Consider the following 21,147-nt stretch of genomic DNA (forward strand, 5'->3'; position numbering starts at 1 on the left):
GGGATGTGTGTCCCCCACCCCCCACCAGAGCACGCACCGGGATGTGGGATGTGTGTCCCCCACCCCCCACCAGAGCACGCACCGGGATGTGGGATATGTGTCCCCCACCCCCCGCAGAGCATGCACTGGGGATGTTTGGTTCCACAGAGCGCACAGGGGATGTTTTACCCCGCAGAGCACGCACTGGGGATGCCCCCACCCCTCGCGCAGAGCACGCACCGGGGATGTTTCATCTCATCTCGCTTTTTCACTGCGGTGCTAAGGACTGAACCCAGGACCTCACAACAGGCAGTTATTCTGCCACTGAGCTATAACACCACTCCTGGCACATTTTAATTTGAATAACAGACATTAGAAAGGATTTGAGTGAAGAGGACAGAAGTTAAGCAACAGCACAACTATGGCTCTATTTTAGAAATGATCTTGCAATTCAAAACAAGTAACCACTATCTGAAGAAACCCAACAGTAGAGAACGTGAGCTATAAAAATTAGAGACGGGAACTATTCGTCTATAAGAGTCTAAAGATGACAGGAAACTAAGTGTGGGAGAAAGCGCTGAAAACAGCTGAAAACGCGCAGGGAGCCCAGAGTGGGAGGACACTGGGCGAGGAGGACGCAGGAAAGTGGAGGTTGGCTCCAACTCAGGTTGGTCAGAAAAGAGATTATCACTCCTGGTGAATCACTTTATATTGGAAGGGATTCTGTCTCTCCCCGATGCCCTTCTGGCCTTTTAGTTTTCATCTCTTAGCACAACTAAATGAAAAACTGGAACTGGTAGGGGTTCCTCCAAGTAAAAAGGCACAGCCCCACATCACCACAGTACCACGGTCACTGTAAGCAGCCAGAAGCTGCACTTTTGCTTTAGACAGGGCCCCACTCTGCACTTCAGGCTGGCCTGGAACTTGTGATCCTTCCTCAGTCGTCCCTGTCAGTGCCACCGCGCAGAGAAGTCAGACCTGGACAGAAGCTGTCAGTTACTTGCTAACCACAGTGGCTAAATTTGCTTTTCCTTGTAACTGTTGTTAGGAATGTTTCCATTACAGACAGGCTAGAAAGCGTATAAGGCATCAATGTGGCAAGCGAGACGAGGACTTCTACCAACAATTCCCTGGTATGGAAATGCTTATCGTGGCATACAGATAAAAAACAAAACCCAATCAACAAACAAAACCAGTATTTGGTTCCTAGGGAAGAAGAACCCATTAATAAGCCAGCCCCCTCAGTCACATTCTTTCTAAGATGTAGCAAGGCATTACCTATGGGTGTCAGGATAGACAGCAGAGACGCTACAGAAAGTACATCTGTCCTTCCTAGTCAGTGAGAATCCCTGTGTCAAGCAAATCCCATCATCTCTTGTGTATGTTCAGCCTTCCTGACTATGGCAATGCTAAACTCACAGCTTCCCTAAGGACACCTGCTGAGGTCCAAGGCCCAGGGCTGCTTAATTTATATTGTACTTTTTTGTTTGTTTTTGCCATAGCCCCTTTAGGAGGCAAGGGTTAAGTTTAATTTCAAAAGTTCTACAAGGAGTCATAGCTAACTTGTATCATTTTCTAGACATCCACATTTGAGCCAATGATTGACCTTTCCTGAGAGAGGATTGATGAGAAGGGAAACAAAGAAGAATGGCACACAGCGCCTGGCCAGGACAGCGGTCACCTCTGTCAGTGAATGGGTGGCCAGTAAGAAGGACATGTGGGAACGTCTGTGGTGATGGTAAATTTGATATACATGTCTGTGCACTTCATTTATGTAAATTTTACTTTCAAGAAAAATGCTGACATATATTTAACTCTGCCTAATGAAATATATGCTGAAATATTTGGGACAAAATATATTGATAGCTACAGTTAATGTTGAAATACACCAAAAATTACAACAATGAGAGCTGGGCAGTGGTGGCACACATCTTTAATCCCAACTAGGGAGGCAGACGGGTGGGAGTCTGAGAGCTCAAGACCAGCCTGGTCTACAGAGCCGGTTCCAGAGCAGCCAAGGCTACACTGAGATACCCGGTCTTGAACGGCTGCTGTAAAGGTCTCTCATCGATGCTGGACATTTCAACGTTTTTCACAATAAAACAATCATCTAGTGTAGATGAAGCCCACTGTCGAGTCTGCTAGGTCCACTCAAGGTCCTGCTGCTCCTTGGACTTCTCATCCCCAGGTGTGACTTACCCGAGTAATAAAAACCGTTGCACTTTCATGTGAAACTTAATTACTTTCATTCTGCCTATCATGTTAAAAAAGTCCAGACTGGCGTAACTCATGTGGTTACAGGTAACAGGAGAGCAGTTATTAGAACGGAGTAGGCAGGAAGGAGCCTAAAAGTAAATGTGATTTTACTGCATGACAAATCTCCCTCAAGTAGCTTTCTATTTATTGAACACTTCTAATGAAGTGCTATTTAAAAAGATCCAACTTCCTACACACCATTCAAAAGCACTATTAACAAACTCAGTTTTGGGGCTAAATATGTTTCAGTTTGTCATGTCTGCTAAGGTGATTTAGGATAATTTTATTTCATATAACTCTGATTAAAATCCTGAGCTATATACAAGCAGAAGAGTCTGAGCAAGGAGTTTCATGTGTTGTGGCGCTCCACAAGGCCAGTTAACAGTTAACTTGACCAGTAGGGCTGTGGCGGTTTGACTGTAATTGGCCCCCATAAGCTCATTGGGGGGGGGGCACATTGGGAGGTGTGGCTTTGTTGGAGGAAGTGTGTCACTGTAGAGGCGGGCTTTAAGATCTCATATATGCTCAAGCCACACCCAGCATTTCAGTTCACTTCCTGTTGCCTGCAAGAAGTAAAACTCTCAGCTCTCTCCAGCACCATGTCTGCCTGCATGCTGCCATGTCCCCTCCATGATAATGAATTAAACCTCTGAACTGTAAGCCACCCCATTAAATGTTTTCCTTTATAAGAGTTGCTGTGGTCATGGTGTCTCTTCACAGCAACAGAAACTCTAACTAAAACAAGGGCCTAGCAAGACTTCCTAAAAAGAGCAGAGACAGAGCAGGAAAAACAGGTTAGATGTGAGAAGCCAAGTGTGCCTGGGAGCTGATAGGAGGTGTCAGAATTGGTACCCAAGTTTCACAGCTGGGTAAGAATAATAAAGGTGGGCTTAGGACAGTAGTAAGAACAGCTCATGCATTCTTAATATACTCACAGGTTCTTTCCCAAATAATTCACTTACTTGATTGTCATTTTCATTATCTTTGATAACCAAATACCTCAATAAATTTAATGAAGCCATAATCCTGTTAATTAAAAAATAACTTGTTATCTTCAGTAGAGATTTATGTAATCAACAGCTGAAATATATAAAGCAAGTTAAAAGCTTGGAAATACCGCTGTCAACACAGCTGCCCTTGGACACTATCCCCACCCATCTGTGGAGTGGCAGCAGCTCATCGCTGTCCTGATATGAGCTCACAAGACTAGGTGAGCATTATTTCCCCTTCGCCCAGAGACAGCCCGGCCATCCTCAAGATCATTTCTTCTCCACATCCATTCTAATACACCAAAAGTGAAAGTTTATACTCTACATGGGAAAAAAATAGACCTGAAAAACAAAGTCCAAATACTTAATCCCTTTATGCACTGTTTTTGTGAGATTCTTAAATTTTAGTCAGAAATGCTGTGGTTTCAAATCTCTGTGTAATGCTGAGATAGAAAATCAGTCACTTGGGCTGCAGAGGTGGCTCAGAGGTTAAGAGCACTGACTGCTCTACCAGAGGTCCTGAGTTCAATTCCCAGCAACCACATGGTGGCTCACAACCATCTGTAATGAGATCTGATGCCCTTTACTGGCCTATAGGATATATGTAGGCAGAAAACTGTATACATAATAAATAAATCAATCTTTAAAAAAAGGAAAAGAAAAAGAAAATCAGTCACTGTCCTGGAAAGAAGAGGTTTTGTTTCTATCTAAGTCACTGAGTAACTTAAATAGGAAAGGCTTACATACTTTTTTTTTTTTTTTTTTTTTTTTGAGACAGGGTTTCTCCGTAGTTTTTGGTTCCTGTCCTGGAACTAGCTCTTGTAGACCAGGCTGGCCTCGAACTCACAGAGATCCGCCTGCCTCTGCCTCCCGAGTGCTGGGATTAAAGGTGTGCGCCACCACCGCCCGGCAAGGCTTACATACTTTTATGAACTAATTACAGATCCTAAAATCACAGGAAATATTTTCTTAGTTCAGGAATTTTACTCTCAGAACCCTGGTATGGTCACCTCACCTATCTGAGTTCTGCAGTAAGTCTGTTTCAGCACCCTCGGGGAGGAACAGTACCAAGTCCAACAGCGAAATCAGTTGAGGGCCTACAAACCATTTGTTAGATGTTTTCTGAAAAGCAAAAGAAAGATTATGAAAAGTTCATGTAATAGCATGATAAATGTTGCATATTGTTACAGATTCTCTAACTCTCATTTCTATGTGCCATTCACTTTCCAGACCTAGTGAAGGTCTTGCCAGCCTGAAAACCCTGGGGATCTTTTTCTATGTGGGGTTATGCATGGCCACATACAGATGAGACTCAAATTTGTATTTTTCTGAAGTATACATTACAACTTATATTATCAGCCAAAAGAAGTAATACAGTTTAAGTTTATAGTTAACAAAATTCAGGGGGGCAGGGGTGGTGTTTTCTTTTTAAACGGGATTATACTTTAATATTACAGACAGAAAAATCCTGTGGGTAAACCAACACGGACATATGCCACACATGAATAAACTGGTAACTAACCCTCACCTGGGTCTGTATTCTTACCTTAAATGACGCATCAATCTGATTTTTGATATTTTGAATTACGAAGCCTTCCACACCGGAGTGATTACTTGTATTTAATAAGCACCTTTAAAGCATAATTATAACACATGAAATTATATTAAATTGCAATATAATAGTGATAAAAAAGTTTATAATTCAATTGGGCCTCATGTAACTTCTGATTATAAACTTCACAGTGGGGACAGTTATCAGCGTGGCCAGTGACCTGTGAAGTTATCCTAACAGCTTTTGCTTTCACTACCTGGTAAATCTCATGTACAACTGGGTCTTTAAAACAACTTTTTAGTGTGTGTGTACACATGTGCATAGATCAGAGAATGGGTGTGTTGTTCTGTCAGCTGGTGTGTGTGTGTGCGCATGCACACATAGGCCAGAGAAGGGTGAGTGTCCTGTTCTTTTATATGTGTGTGTGTGTGCGTGTGTGTGTGTAGGCCAAAGGGTGAGTGTCCTGTTCTTTTATATGTGTGTGCACGTAGACCAGAGAAGGGTGAGTGTCCTGGTCTTTTATATGCGTGTGTGTGTGCGTGTGTGTGTATGTGCGTGTGTGTGTGTGTGTAGGCCAGAGAAGGGTGAGTGTCCTGTTCTTTTATATACGTGTGTGTGTGTAGGCCAGGGAAGGGTGAGTGTCCTGTCTTTTATATGCGTGTGTGTGTGTAGGCCAGAGAAGGGTGAGTGTCCTGGTCTTTTATATGCGTGTATGTGTGTGTGTGTAGGCCAGGGAAGGGTGAGTGTCCTGTTCTTTTATATGCGTGTGTGTGTGTGTGTGTGTGTGTGTGTAGGCCAGGGAAAGGTGAGTGTCCTGTTCTATCCGTCTCCTTGTTCGAGACAGGGTCTCTCACTGAACCTGAGCTAGGCTGGCACAGCAAGCCCCAGCAATCCTCTAACCCGCCCCCCAGCACTGGAGTTAAAGGCACATGATCAGTTTTTGTTATTGTTACATGCTCCCCCCCCCCCCAACATGGTTTCTCTGCGCAGCCCTGGCTTTCCTGGAACTCACTTTGAAAACCAGGCTGGTCAAAGACCCTCCTGTCTCCGCCTCCAAGTGCTAGGACTAAAGGCAGCAGCACCACTGCCTGGCTGTCTGCCCAGTTTTTATGTTGATTCTGGAGATCTGAACACAGGCCCTACGCTTGTGAGAAGTGTTCTTACCACTGGGCCACCTCCTCAGCCCTCAAACAACAAATTTCTATTAAAGCGTGCATAGAATTTAACATGCCAAGAGTGAGCACCGGAACAACCTCAAAGCACAGAGTGCTCCCTGTGAAAGTAGGCTGCCGCTGGCTTATTCGCTGCAGGAAACCTGACGGCACTGCTAATGGCTTAGGTCTCCAGTGTCCCCAAAGGCTCATGTGCTGGTTCTCACTCGGTGGTGGTGGCATCGTTAGGAAATGGGGCCTCATGGAAGGAAACTAGGTCCCTAGGGGCATGCGCTTGAAGAAGGGACCGGGACTCTAACCCTTTCTACCCAGCTGTGCCTGTGCTCCTGGCCACGACGAGGTGAGGTGGTCCTTCTGCGGCCCTAAAGCAACAGAGCCAACTGCACAGACTGAGGCCCTGAGCCCGTAATGGGAAGCTACTATGAGAAAGGGGTCTCTCGGCAGAGTACGGAGGGACAGTGAGAAACCTGGTGTAAGATCTAAGGGCTGAGGCTGTGTGAGCTGGGCCTGACTCTGTTGTCAGTCAGAGAGCTAGGACAGGCCCTGGGATGCTAGGACTCTACACTCCCCGCATCCCGACATTGCTTCAATCAGTTTGCACCTCATTGTTAGTACCCAGCCCAGGGTGAAGTGGGCTAAGATAGTAGGCTACCGTCAGTGTTGTTGGAGTACACCGCCTCCTGGTGGAAGAGGAGTGGAATCTCCCGTACACTGTATGATGGCCTTAGAAAGCCTCTATTTATTACAGAGTTTTCTAACATTTAACTTATTGCCTAAAACTCTACTAAAAACTCTACTGGTAAGATCTCAGAGTAACGGACTGACTGGCCTGTCAAAGTTACAGATCTCCGTGGCACCCTCAGTTCAGTTATAAACAATGGAGACTATTGAACTCTAAGGTTCTAGCAGAAGCATTATCAATCTCTGTTATTCTTTTAAGGCTGCTTGGAGTTTATTTTTAATTGTTTTTATTGCACTATACATTTTTCTCCCCTCCCTTCCTCCCCTTTCCCTTTCTGCCCTCCCCCATGACCCCCACACTCCCAGTTTACTCAGGAGATCTTCTCTTTTTCTCCTTCCTATTCAGATCCATGTTTGTCTCTCTTAGAGTAAGTTTACAATATTTCAATTAAACTAAAAATTATACACTGCTATTCACATAATAGACATTATATGTTTCCAAAATACTTGATAAGCTGATTCTTTAGCTCTTACAGATACTGAACTATATTGTACAAAATTGTACCTTTAAATAATTACATGGCATTAGTAGGTTTCAATCAGTCACACACTAGGTTATTATCCATGGGCTGTGTTTTAAAAATGTCTCTTAAAAGCTCATGTGTTAAAGACTGGGTGCAGCCGACAGACTTCTGTGAACTGACTGATTAGCTGGGGAGGGCTCAAGTCAACCAGCAAATCAACCCATCAGTGAGTCCTAACAGAACGGTCCTGCTGACAGGATGGCTTGTCCTTGGCCCTTCCTGTGAGGTGACCAGCTCTGCTCCATCATGGCCTCCAGACACCTCCTCCATGAGCTCTGTCTTACCACAGGCCACAGATGACACACTGAACCCAAACAGACCTTTCTTCCTAAGTTGTCTCAATTACTTTGTCAGGGCAAGAGAAGTGCCTAGCTCACCAGCTTGATACATACATACCTAAATAGTGTGTTTGCCTTGATACATACCTAAATAATGTGTGTTTGCCTTGATACATACCTAAATAATGTGTGTTTGCCTTGATACATACCTAAATAATGTGTGTTTGCCTTGTGAATCCAACTTGTCGATGTACAGCTGGAGCAAAGCCAAGCCCTTTTTCCTCTGGGATGAAACAAATGATACTATTAGATGAAACATTTTCATCTAGTTATTTATTAACATTTCTCACTGTGACTCATAGCTAGTCTCCAATCATACATACCAATGTCTCAATGGGGCAAAGTGTCATTACTTTGACTAAGCCCTAGAAATAAAGAACAAACATTTCAAATTCATATATACTTTTGACCACAATGGAAGTTAAAGGAGACACCTGGGCTAAGGAGATGAGCTCCCCTGGCCTCATGGCTACGTCTACGGCAAACTAACTGCAGTCAGCTCTGCACACAGGCCAAAATGAGGTGTGACTTGGTGCGGTTTCAAAGGCAATGGTGATTTTCAGTTATGTATAGAAAGCAGAAAAAGAAATCAAATATGCAGAAGTATAACACACTCACTAAATGTAACCAAGCTTATGTAGGAGCAGAAGACGTTCTTTTCTATTTAAATTCTAAGAATTTTTTACACTCGGAGCGAACAAAGATCACAGGCATGCACACCACAGGCGGAGACGGATGGGGGGGAGTACGAGCCAGGAGAAGGTGGCCAATAGCTGTTTAGGTTAATTCTAGGAGCTGGGGGAAACTCAAAAAGAATAAAAGTATTTTAAAGTATAAATTAATCAAAATAGAATTTTTTTTAAATTTATTTATTTATTATGTATACAATGTTCTGTCTGTGTGTATGCCTGCAGGCCAGAAGAGGGCACCAGACCTCATTACAGATGGTTGTGAGCCACCATGTGGTTGCCGGGAATTGAACTCAGGACCTCTGGAAGAGCAGGCAATGCTCTTAACCGCTGAGCCATCTCTCCAGCCCCTCAAAATAGAATTTAAAACTCAGTTCGGTAGTCTTGCTAGCCATATAGTCTGGCTTTTGGCACAGATGGCAAACCATTCCCATCAGCACAAAAACTGAACCGGAAGCGACAGCAGCACCTGCAGAGGCTGAGAAGGAAAGGGAGTGCAGGCATGCGTTACCTTGGCAGAGTTCAGAATAGGCAGGGAGCGGTTTTCTGCCTACCTGAGGCACAGCGAGAAAACTCTTGATTTCTAAGTACCGATGGAGGAGGCTGTTGTCTTCTAATCTCAGTAAGCTGTTCTCCAGAAGTTCCTGCAAATGAAATACACACATACATTCAAGGTGACGTTGACAGTTGCATTATTTTTAATATTTATAATATTTATAATGCTAGCAGACTGGCTGGAAAGATGGCTCAACAGAGGAAAGGGCTTACCCAAGCCTGATGACCTGAGTCCCCAGAACACATACAATGGAGAGAACTGGCTCCTGCAGATTGTTCTCTGACCTCCACAAATGCACGTGCATGCGTACACGCATACACACACACACACACACACACACACACACACACACACACACAAATGGTAGCAAATGAATCTTACCAATCCTTTTGAGAAAACAGACTGTTCTGTTCTGAAAGAAAACATTGAAAGTTATCATTATGGTTTTCTAGTTTTTTTAGAATGGTTCCTTACTTTAGAAGAAAATGAACAATGAAATACAAGGTCTGGGGCCGCACGCCCTGGCCTCAGCACTGCATGTTGCTAAGGAAGAACTTGAACCCTGTTCCCGCCTCCCAAAACTGTTCAGTGATGCCATCTGATCCTGAGATTTCATTTTACCTTTGCAGAAGCACTTCAATGTGTTCCATGTTCAGCTGCAAAAGATGCAACGGGCTAAAATGTAAAAGAATAAAAAAAGATATTTAGAATAGGCAATTTCCTCTCATAGTGGCTCACAACCATCTGTAATGAGATCTGGTGCCCTCTTCTGGTCTGCAAGCATGAATGTAGGCAGAACGCTGTATACACAATAAATAAATAAATCTTGAAGAAGAAGAAGGAGGAGGAGGAGGAGGAGGAGGAAGCAGCAGCAGCAGCAGCAGCAGCAGCAAGAACTAATGGGCCAAACAGTGATTTAATTAATACAGTTTCTGTGTGGTTATTTTGGGGCTGAGCAGCCAGTGACAAACAAGCGGCCTCCTAATACAGAGAGTGGTTGTTCCCTTCGTCAGCAGAGAGGGCAAGCCTTTATCACTAGAGGTTTAGTGATTCTGGGTCTTCTGCTTCCCCCAGCTGAGAAGTCTGCCAACAAGATCACTCAAGGTCCCCTATCAGTGAGCAAGGTAGGAGGCCTCCCACCCCCTTCTCTGGCTGTGTGCTGTGTAGCTCACAGACCTCCAGACACAGAATACTGTAGCCTGTGCCTGTGGGGCTCACAAGGCCCCCCTCTTCTTTCTTACAGCTCCACTGGGGGAGTCTCCCCATCACAGGCATTTCACCTAGCACTCAACGTTGGGGGGTTCTGTTTCCTTTATAACCCCAATTTCAGTATGGCTGTGTTTCACCTGTCTGTCTCCATGCCTTTTATGCCCCCCAATCTCCCTGCAAGCCACACACTAACTTGTCTTTTCTCTACTGCTGGAGACACCCAAAGCCTCCAGGCATCTCTAATCTGCCTCTTTCCATGTACAGTGTTTTAGCATACATGTAAAGGATACTAAGTCAATCAAGAGTTTGATAGTGACTCTTACCTTAAGACCATTGGAAGCTGATCAATACCGATGCCCTGAACAAATACTAGGTATGTCAGAGAGGCCACAGAGTCTGCCAACTGTCTGTCTTCTTCTTCCTCCAACTCAAGGCAACCCCATGTCCTTTTTTTCCTTCCATGATTAAGAATAATTTGGGGGACAGGGTGTCCAATTTCTGATAAAAATCCCTGTGAAATAGGTTTTTAAAAAAGTAAGCTATTGGCAAATTAACTATACTATCACCCCTTATTCTATATCCACATTCTGTATAATCCCTTATCTTTTTGAAGGTGTATGGAATTGAGATACTTGCTTTAATAATCAGTCCCACGATTAGACTGTCTCAGACACTGATGGTACTTCAGTGAGTGTGGTGGTTTGAATATGAATGGCCCCATAATAGGTTCATATATTTAAATGCTTAGTCACCAAGGAGTGGCACTGCTTGAGAAGGAATAGGAAGCGTGGCCTTGCTTAAGAAGCTGTGGTCTTACTGGAGGGAGTGTGTCAGTGGAGGGGCTTTGAGGTTTCCAAACCTCAAAGCAGGTCAAGCAGTGTCTCTCTCTTCCTACTGTCCATATGTCTGAATGTAAAACTCTCAGCCGTTTTCCCAGCACCGTGTCTGCCTGCATGTTGCCGTGCTCCCCACAATGAGGATAATGTACTGAACCTCTAAAACTGTAAGCAAGCCCCAGTAAATGCCTTCTTCCCTAAGCACTGCCGTGGTGTCTCTTCACAGCAGTAGAACACTGACTAAAACGGGGAGGAAGTCTGCTGGTCTCAGATCAGTTGGTTCTGAGTTATTCAAAAGATTGCCCTGATGGGACTGACATATTCAGACTGCTTTTTTTGCTTTGTTTTATTTACTTATTTACATATTTATTTTGAAACATCAAAATAAATTTTGAGACTAAAATTAATAAAGTATCCACACAAATGAGTTTTGTTGACAGCCAGACTGTCTGATTGCTAGACAGAAGGCTTTAGCGTGAGCTAGAGCAAACTACTGCAGGGGGCTGGAGGGATGGCTTAGCAGTGAGGAGCACTGGCTGCTCCTGCAGCTTGCAACCATTCATAATTCCAAGAGATCCAATACTCTCTTCTGGCCTCCTTGGCTGTTGTACACCCGTGGTGCACATAAAAAAGTCATACACTTTGTAATAAAATAAAATGAGTAACTTTACAACACAAATGAAGCTGGACATGGTGGCATGTGCCTTTAATCCTAGCACTTGGAGACAGAGGCAGGTGGATCTCTGAGTTCAAGGCCAGCTTGATCTATGGGGAGAGTTCTAGTACAGCCAGAGTTATATAGTGAGACCCTGTCTCCAAAAAAAACTAAAAATAAAAAGAGAGAAACCATTTCAACATGAAAAAAATGTAAGTGCTTCAGAGAGAGCAGTGGATGCTGGGCAGTGACCGGGCAGAGGATGAGAGGGGCAGGCTTCACCAGTGCAGACCTTCAGGGGACAGCACGTTCTGGAGGTGACGGTGGTGACTGCTTAACCTCAACGCTACACTGAGATGGGGCCTGGGTGCCCTTCTAAAGGATCCAGCTCAACTCCTGGCACCCACGTGCTGGCTAACAACCAAAACCTCTTCTGGCTTCCACAGGTCCTACATGCATGTGGTACACAGACACATTCAGGCAAACACAGACACATTCAGGCAAACACACACACATTCAGGCAAACACACACACACAATTTTAAAAAAATACTACTAAATCAATAGCAATGATTTATATTATAATGTTAAGAGGAAAAATACACAGGTGTATATATGATATAACCATTCAAGACCTTATATGTATGTATATATATATATATATTTTCCTATTTATTAACATACTAAATAGAAACATTTGCAAGCCTTTGGATAACGAGTTACTATTTAATTGCCATCTTGTTTATCCGTGTTCTAAAAAAGTTACACATTACCCTATTAGTAAATTATCAATTTACATGCTCATATGAAATAGATCAGAATATAGAAGGATAAAATTTAAGATTACAGGAATTATAGTAATTAAGATTACAGGAAGTATTATAGCAGATTTGACTGGCTGTACTTACTATTATTTCAGATGCAAAACTCCAAAAAGGGTCCTTTCCAACTTCTTCAGACTGTTCAAGGAATTGCGCTGTCAGCAAAGGGCACTTCAAGCACTTGCAACAGCTAAGGCATAAGAAATAGGTAATTATGGGTCAGTATCCCAAACACAGCATTCAGGTCTAGCTTTACATGAAAGATAAGCACTGCTTGACTTACTCAGGCGAAAATCATTGTCATTGTCACAGTATTAAGAAGTGGGACCTCTGAAAGGTGACCAGTCCGAGGGCTCACTCTCAGGGGAAGGACTGTGCTGTTTTCAGAAGAGGAGCTCAGCTTGCTGGAATCCGCTACTCTTCCACTAGGTCCTAGCACCCCATGTTAAACTTCCTAGTCTAGAATTGTGCTACTATTTTATTATAAATCAACTCATGTTTTACTATAGTAGCACAATGGCCTAAGGCAAGCACCAATAATAATGTGTCTAAAACATGAATCCTGGGCTGGAGAGATGGCTCAGAGGTTAAGAGCACTGGCTACTTTTCCAAAGGTCCTGAGTTCAATTCTCAGCAACCACTTGATGGCTCACAATCACCTGTAATGAGACCTGGTGCCCTCTTCTGGCCTGCAGGCATAATGTTGTACATAATAAATAAATAAATCTAATAAAATAAAAATAGACCTCTTTAAAAAAAAGCATGAATCCAATCTCATTAGTAACAGTAATGGGGAAAACACGAGAATGCCTGAGTAGGCTCCATTTGCTGAGATTCAATTCCGTTTCTCAGAGATCCGCCTGCCTCTACCTCCCAAATGCTGGGATGAAAGGTGTAAGCCACTATTGCCTAGTTACTTTATTTTTAATCCAACTTTATTCTGTGACTAAGTCTTTTCTAGTTCTTTAAAACAGCCTTTAAAAAAAAAGTTTCTTAAACGACAAACAAATTGCCTCATAAAAACCAACCTTAAATGCCCTAATCCTGCAAAATAGAAAAGTAACAGATATGTCCAAGATATGTTTAAATACAAATTCCATGTATAATTTACAATTTAAGATTTAACAATATCTTCAAGCTGATGAGGGAGAGGGACTTGAACGGGGGAGGGGGAGGGAAATGGGAGGCGGTGGCGGGGAGGAGGCAGAAACCCTTAATAAATAAATAAATTTAAAAAAATGGGGAAAAAAAAGATTTAACAATAGCATTAGTTTTCCAAACTAGAAAAAGATATGCCCAAGATATGTTTAAATACAAATTCCATGTATAATTTACAATTTAAGATTTCTTAGCGGAGTCACATGAGAAAAGTTGTGAGAAATAATTTTCCCAATTAGCCCAATCTAACTAAAATATTTTTATTGCGTTTTCTTTCTTCTTATGGTGTCTGTTATTTGTTTTGGAGGTTTTGTTTTGATTTGTTTTTTTGGGTTTTTTTTGAGACAGGTTATTCTGTAACTGCGACTCTGGCTTTCATCTCGCCATCCTCCTGCCTCAGCTCCTGAGGGCTGGAATGACAGGTGAGCACCACCTTATCCAGATATGTCTCCCCTTGTATAACTGCCCATCTTCAAGTCTGGAGGCGATTCTATGCTGATGGCACGCCCTCATTTGGACCATCCCTATGCCAACTGATGGGCGCTGTTTAGTCAGAACCCATGGTGAGCACATGGCTGAATCTGAGGTCGGGACAGATGCTCAACTGTCTGGTAGTCCTCTGCTGCTTTCAGATGCATTCCCCAGACAGAACCAACTCCCTGAGTTAAATGCCCCCACTGCTCCCACTTTCAGCATTGCTGGCTGTCAGTGCCTCCCTGCACATCCTCGATTCACTAGGTCAACATTATGTCTGTCTGAAATTCAAAATCCAAAGCAAGATTTCTATGTACCAATAAGAAACACAGGGTAACTGAGCTACCAATTACTCACTCCACTGTGAGATGTCCTTCAAAACAGACTTACAACTTTAGCAATTCATCTTTTAACTTTTCATTTTCCTTGTTTTCTTTGTTATCAGTGGCTTCTTCCACAAAAGGTCTCATAAACTCTGTTAAGGCCTTGCAGCACTGACAAAGGCCATAATCATCTGTCTGTATCTGTTCCTTAGAGTACGGCACAGGGAGAAGAGACAGTTGACTCCACAGGGTGGACAATGCCAATCCAACTGAGTACACCTTGTTGGGGAGCTTCTGAATAACTGCAACAGAAACAAGCGTAAGCAGCTGCACACAGGACAAGAGGAAGTCAGCATTTAGAAGGTTCTGGATCTTTAGCAGGCAGAGCCTTGCTGAGAGAACTATCACTGGAGGCAGGCTGTGAGGTGGTGTGGCCTGAGCTCGCCACTCTCTCGCTATGACCAGGCACTTCTCACCAGACCTGCCACCACCGCGGTGGGCTGTATCCACCATGTGCCCCACTGCATCCCTAGCCTACATCAACAGTTCTTCCTCAGACTGCCAGGTGCCAGGCACTTGGACCCAGCATTAAGAAAATCAACTAATAAAGTGTTTCTATAACTGGTTATTTTTTTCTTATTTTTGATTATAAACACAAAATATGAATGGAAAATTACATAGCACTATAAAATGGATAAAAGTATTACAGAGCTTTTTGTGCCCTTAGAAGATTTTGAATATTTGAGAAGTATAAGGTTGGTTGACATTCAGATTTAAATGAATTTATTCTAATGTCCAGGTCCCTATCACATTCTGAAATGTATATGATTTCTAAAATGGAAATAACTTCTTTCATGGAAAAGTGTTTGTCTTGACTGCTGAGGCATATTATTTGCCAATACTAAGCCACAAAGCTTTCTCGTTCTCCATGCCTCGTTTCACTCTCTAGACAGACCTTTCCACACCAACCTCCCAAACCGGAAGCTGAGCAACACCCTGCTGCTATTTCACATTGCATGCTACAGGTCACAGCTGACCACTAAATATGCTTAGAGGGAAAATCCTAACTATAAACTGTGCAGAAGAGATCTAGCCAGGGACCTAGAGAGATGGCTTAGTGGTTAAGAGCACTGGCTGCTTTTCTAGCGGACCTGGGTTCCGTTCCCAGCACCCATGTGGAGGCTCCCAAGCCACTCTAACTCCGGTTCAAAGGAAGTGATACCATTCTGGCCTTAAAGGACACCAGGCACGCAAGTAGTGTACAGATATGCATTCAGACAAAACACTCATACATGTAAAAAAATTTTAATTAAAAAATGAAAGCTAACTAACGAGTTGTCAAAGTACTGACTGAGCAGCCCCTTCCAGGCACCTCACAGCGTTCCCATGGCTCTGCTGGAGTAGCCTAGGGGCAGGGCACTCAGTGACTGTCCACATTTAGGGGCAAACATCAAGGTACATATGCAAATACAATAAGAAATACTTGGATATCAAATTGTCATTACCTGTCTGTAGTGGTTGAAGTAAAAGAAGAATAGTTTGGGAAATCTGTTTTCCAGAGGGCTCTTCAATGAGTTCAAGCAAACCCAACAACAATTCCTTTGGGTTACATAACTATAAAAATATTCACAATTGAACCTGTTTAATACAAGTTGCATTTAAAGCCACATGATTACCATTTTAAAGAAGACATACTGAGAAATACAGTTACATTTGCTTATGCCCTAGAAATTGTTAAAAGGATCTTCAGAGACCGTGCCTCCTGTTGGCTGCTGTAGACGAAGGGCCCCCTTTGGTTCTTTCTGAACAGGTGATTTGTGGTGCACCCTGACAGCCACCTCACCGCCTTGCTTTTGAGAATCCTCGGAACCAACACCCACACTATCTGAAGGAAGTGTCTCTTCCCTAACAATCACTTGTGTGTGCGCCTCCAGTCTCTAGTTTCCACATTAGGTTTCATCACGGGATTTTCAAACAAACTCTACTGTTGATCCCCACACACCTCCTCCATCCTCCCCACTCCCCTCCGTCACACCCCTTATAATCCTTTCAGCTTGCATGTCTCAAGCGGCACTAAAATCTGATTCTGGGTCTAATGTGCACAAGGGTCAGCATGGCAGCAAACCGGTTCAACAACACTCACTTCGTCTGTATAATGAGAACACGTGTTAAATTAGAGGCTTATAGCCCTTTACAGGGTCTCAGACTGGATAATTCTTACATCTGGAAACTTTGGAAAATGCGAGATGGAACTGCCCACCCGTCCAGCCAAGCACGCCTGGGCACTGCAGAAGAGTAACTGAACAAAGCCCGACATGCAGGGCACTGTAGTGCTGCTGCTCCGACGGATGGAACCAGGTCTTCCCCGGCTCACCTGCACTAGTAAGTCAAACACCAGCAAACAGTCCTTCCTCTCATCCTCTTCCCCGTTCCTCAGGAGGCAGCGGACAACAGGACCAACAAGATTCCAGCCCATGGACTTGATGACGGTCTGCAAAGCATGGCGGAGTAGACACAGTCTTCTAGAGAACTCTTGGTGCTGCCTGACTAAGGGAGCAGAGGCCAGGCCGGTGAGGCTCACATGTCACCACTGTCCTCTGGGCTCACAGCAGCCATCACCGGCTCAAACGCTTTTAATGTTTTCACGGAGGGAGACAGAACGACCTCCACTTTCACCCAGCAACTACATCTTCCTAGGACCTAAACAGTTCCGTCACTTCTGACAAGATAGTTGATTTGCTCAGGACAAGCAGGTACTTAGCTTCCACAGAGAATTTGCTTCTCTTGATTCAAAAGGAAGACCAGACTATCAATGCCTGTAAACTGTTCGCAGTTCTTTGGACATTCTCTAAATAAAATTCTTTCTTTCTTTTTCTTTCTTTCTTTCTTTCTTTCTTTCTTTCTTTCTTTCTTTCTATCTATCTATCTGAATGAAGAAAAATGAAGTCACATTATCTATCTATCCACCTACCTACCTACTAGATAGATAGATAGATAGATAGATAGATAGATAGATAGATAGATAGACAGATATGTGACTTCAATTTTATTCTCTCCTACACATAACTTTCTTTTCTTTCTTTTTTTTTCGTGAGACAGGGTTTCTCTATGTAGCCCTAGCTGTCCTCGAACTCACTCTGTAAACTCAAACTCACAGAAATCTGCCTGCCTCTGCCTCCTGAGTGCTGGGATTAAAGACACCACCACTGCCAGGCAGTTTTCTTCTCTTTTCAAACACATGTCAAATGCTCCCCACACAAAAGTTTATCTTTACAATTAATGATTCGCATCCATCTCAGAACCAGATTTTCAAAATTAGCAATGTATCCCAGCTCTGTTTTCTTTCAGTCATTAGTACATACCATACGCTAGGTTCTAACACATCAGAGAAAAATCTCATGTGTGTGTGAGGATCCCTACCAACGAAGGCTCTCAAACAGCAGTGTGTGCATGTGACGATCCCCAAAGCCTTGGAGAAATTCAAGGAGCATTATCAAGCTGTGAAGACCCCTCACAGAGAGGAATTGTCATCAGCTTTGCTTGGATCAGTCAGACACGTGGGTGTTTTTATCAAGCTGCAGCATAAATATTAAAGTTGCCTTTCTGGGGCTGGAGAGATGGCTCAGAGGTTAAGAGCATTGCCTGCTCTTCCGAAGGTCCTGAGTTCAGTTCCCAGCAACCACATGGTGGCTCACAACCATCTGTGATGAGGTCTGGTGCCCTTTTCTGGCCTGCAGGCATATACACAGACAGAATATTGTACTCATAATAAATAAATAAATAATTTAAAAAAAAATAAAGTTGCCTTTCTGACAACTATTTGTTTTGGTTGTTCTTGTTTTGAGACAAGGTCTTAAGATGCTCCCCGGGCTGGTCTTGCGTTCCTAGACCCGAGTGTTCTCCCCAGTTGGCCACCCATGACACTGTGCTTTCACAGGCTCCCAACACTGTGATAGAAATACCCAAATACACTGACTCGGACGAAAGGCAGCTGTCTATCTTTTACTGTCTGAAGAACTGAATTGAAGTACATTAGAGATCTATAGTCATGTCAGTTTTTAAAAATTTACCTTTCTCTTTTCATTCAATGAAATTGATGCTTAGAATATGGTAGAAAATGAAGTACAAATTCTAATGAACAAAATCTAAGAATTCAATTATCATTAAAAACATTCATTATTAGGCTGGGTAGTGGTGGCTCACACCTTTAATCCCAGTACTCAGGAGGCAGAGACAGGCGGATCTCTGTGAGTTTGAGGCCAGCCTAGTCTACAAGAGCTAACTACTAGTTCCAGGACAGACTCCAAAGCTACAGAGAAACTCTGTCTTGAAAAAACAAAAACCCCCAAATACCACACAGACAGACAGACACACACACACACACTCGTACATATACATACATTATTATTACTCTCTTTGTGTCTCTGCGTGTCGGTGTGTGTGATGGGGGAGGACACACGCCACTGAGCACAGGTGGAGCTCCAGGAACAACCTTGTGGACTCTCCTTTGCTTCCACCTTTACATGAGTTCCAGAAATTGAACCCAGGCCATGGTCATCAGGTATTTTTGCCCATGAGCCATCTCCCTCCCAGGTATCACACTGAACATTCTTTCAGGGCTAGTCATGTCTTCTGCCCAGCACTTGTAGCTCAGAGAGCGCTGTAACTCACACCCCTACTTCTTTCAGATCTCCTCCCACAGTCCATCTCCTTCACGGGGGTTTGGTTTCCTCTTTCTATATTACACTTGCACTCTTCTTAGAGTGTATGTTAGAATGTCACATTGTAAGCCAGGTGTGATGCCACATGCCTTTAAATCCATAATTTAGGAGACAAAGGTAGGAGGATTTCTGTGAGTTTGAGGCCAGTTTGATCTAAATAGGAGTTCCAGGACGGTAGGACTATACAGAGAAGCCTGTTACTAACCAAAAGAACAGAATACTGGAGTTCTTCTGGGCAGAGACTATTTTGTTCATTGTTACATCTAATGCCAGTAGCAAGCACAGAACCTGTTACAAAGTAACACAGCAGGTCTTGTTGACCAAGGTAGCGAACAAAGGAGGTATACAATAAAGGCTAGATGATGCCTGTTAGCTTTTAAGTTCAGCGAATTATCCTGCTTTGATGTTCTGTTTTCCTCTATTTTTTTTTTTTGGCATAGCTTGACTTTTACTAGTCAAGAATTCATGTTATGAATTAGTAATTAAGTTTTAAAATATTACTTTAAATATTAAGTACTCTTTTCCTTTCTTTTCTTCTTCTTTTTTTCTTTTTAGACAGGGTTTCTCTGTTTAACAGCCCTGACTGTCCTGGCACTGACTCTGCAGACTAGGACACTAGGCTGGCCTTGAACTCACAGAGATCTGCCCCCCTCTGCCACCCAAATGCTGGGATTAAAGGCATGTACCACCACTTCCCAGCTCTGAATTATTGAATTAGAGTAAATTCACCTTTTAAAATCTGGCTCCTAGATAGGCAGGATAATTATTTCCTTAATGACATCTGACTTTCCCTTCCCAGAGCCCCTGGCCCTGCACAGTCCTCCATGGAGCTTAGCATCTTGCTTCCTCTTCTGTTTCTTTCCGATGCTGGCCAGAGCCCTGACATACTTTTTTCTGGAACTGTGGGCTTCTTTGCTTTCTCTACAGCGCCAGTTCTCGCCATATGGCTGCCTGCTACCACGTGGCTGACCTCTAGGCCAGCTTAGCTTAAGCCCAGGCTTTTGTTTCTTTTCTATTCCCTGGGCAGCTGCTGAGATTACAGCTTGCTTGGCCTAGAAAGGTTTCCTCCTAAACTCTAATTCAATTATCCTTAAGCTTAAAAAGCAAAACGGCCGTAGCCTGTGCACAGCACTTTGCCAGCTCCACTTCCTTCAAGTGATCCTGTACGATAGCCAGCCAAACTCTTAGTATATCTGAGTTAAAGGACTGTTTAAATGTGTATGTATGTATGTAGTGTGTGTGTATATGTAGTGTGTATGTGTGTATGTAGCATGTATGTATGTAGTGTATGTGTGTAGTGTGTGTATGTAGTGTGTGTACCATGTATGTATGTAGTGTATGTGTGTGTATGTAGTGTGTGTGTATGTGTGTATGTAGCATGTATGTATGTAGTGTATGTGTGTGTATGTGTGTATGTAGTGTGTGTGTGTGTGTGTACGTGCGTGCACATATGAAGCAGCATGTGTGTGGAGGTCAGAGGACAAGTTGGAGGTTGTTGATCTCAGCAATAAACTCAAATCGCTACACTTGGTGGCAAGTGATTTTACCCATTAGCCATTTTGCCTATCCTGAATTTTAGCTAAACATTTTATAAACATCAGCTACAAGCTTACCAGGCACTGTAGAATGATGTCTTTCAGAATTTATAGACTCTGGCGTTAACTATCTCATGGTCTTTGTTAGGGAGGGAAAGAATAAATCAGTATACAGGAAGAATTAGATACAGACTTAAAAACCAGCCTGGCATCGAACTCAAAGATCCACCCGCCTCTGCCTCCCGACTCCTACCCCTGACATACCTCTGCAATGCTTTGACACTAAGCAGCACAACTGTCCCTCCTTACATGAGACGGTGACAGAACCAGAGCTTACATCTCTCCAGCTCCAAGCCCATGGCTTACCCACATTCCAGTAGCTTTTCATTGGGGGAAGTTTTGCTCTTAAGTTCCCAGGGGATACTCGGCAAGGTCTAAAGACTTTTGATTGGTGTTGGTAGAGAGGGTGCTATGGGCACAACAGGGAGAGGCGAGTGCTGCTGAACGTCCTACACTGCACAGGACAGTGGCCCTGGCCAGGATAGAAGCAGGTGTTAAATCTACATTACAGGGTCTTAAGACAAGTCCATCTTCTATGGCTTTTAAAAACACTAGCACAG

The 21,147-nt window shown here is 43.4% G+C and overlaps 1 protein-coding gene across 4 annotated transcripts in view; it reads right to left on the minus strand.

Annotated features, from left to right (window-relative positions):
* Glmn (glomulin, FKBP associated protein) overlaps positions 1-21,147 on the minus strand; it is a 31,385-nt gene that overhangs the window by 4,543 nt on the left and 5,695 nt on the right. For 2 of the 4 annotated variants that reach the window (XM_013350933.2, XM_026785167.1), the window contains exons 4-16: positions 16,646-16,762; positions 15,777-15,885; positions 14,339-14,573; positions 12,404-12,506; positions 10,329-10,516; positions 9,418-9,471; positions 9,178-9,208; positions 8,795-8,884; positions 7,875-7,916; positions 7,701-7,774; positions 4,771-4,855; positions 4,240-4,346; positions 3,198-3,261 (exon numbers count right to left, since the gene is read on the minus strand). In XM_013350933.2, coding sequence (XP_013206387.1) covers positions 3,198-3,261; positions 4,240-4,346; positions 4,771-4,855; positions 7,701-7,774; positions 7,875-7,916; positions 8,795-8,884; positions 9,178-9,208; positions 9,418-9,471; positions 10,329-10,516; positions 12,404-12,506; positions 14,339-14,573; positions 15,777-15,885; positions 16,646-16,762 — 1,299 coding nt within the window. Of the gene's footprint in view, positions 1-3,197; positions 3,262-4,239; positions 4,347-4,770; positions 4,856-7,700; positions 7,775-7,874; positions 7,917-8,794; positions 8,885-9,177; positions 9,209-9,417; positions 9,472-10,328; positions 10,517-12,403; positions 12,507-14,338; positions 14,574-15,776; positions 15,886-16,645; positions 16,819-21,147 lie in introns of all 4 variants that reach the window. The other 2 variants (XM_026785168.1, XM_013350934.2) reach the window with 2 other exon arrangements.

Source organism: Microtus ochrogaster, linkage group LG1 (genome assembly GCF_000317375.1).
Source record: "Microtus ochrogaster isolate Prairie Vole_2 linkage group LG1, MicOch1.0, whole genome shotgun sequence".
NCBI classification, from domain to species: domain Eukaryota; kingdom Metazoa; phylum Chordata; class Mammalia; order Rodentia; family Cricetidae; genus Microtus; species Microtus ochrogaster.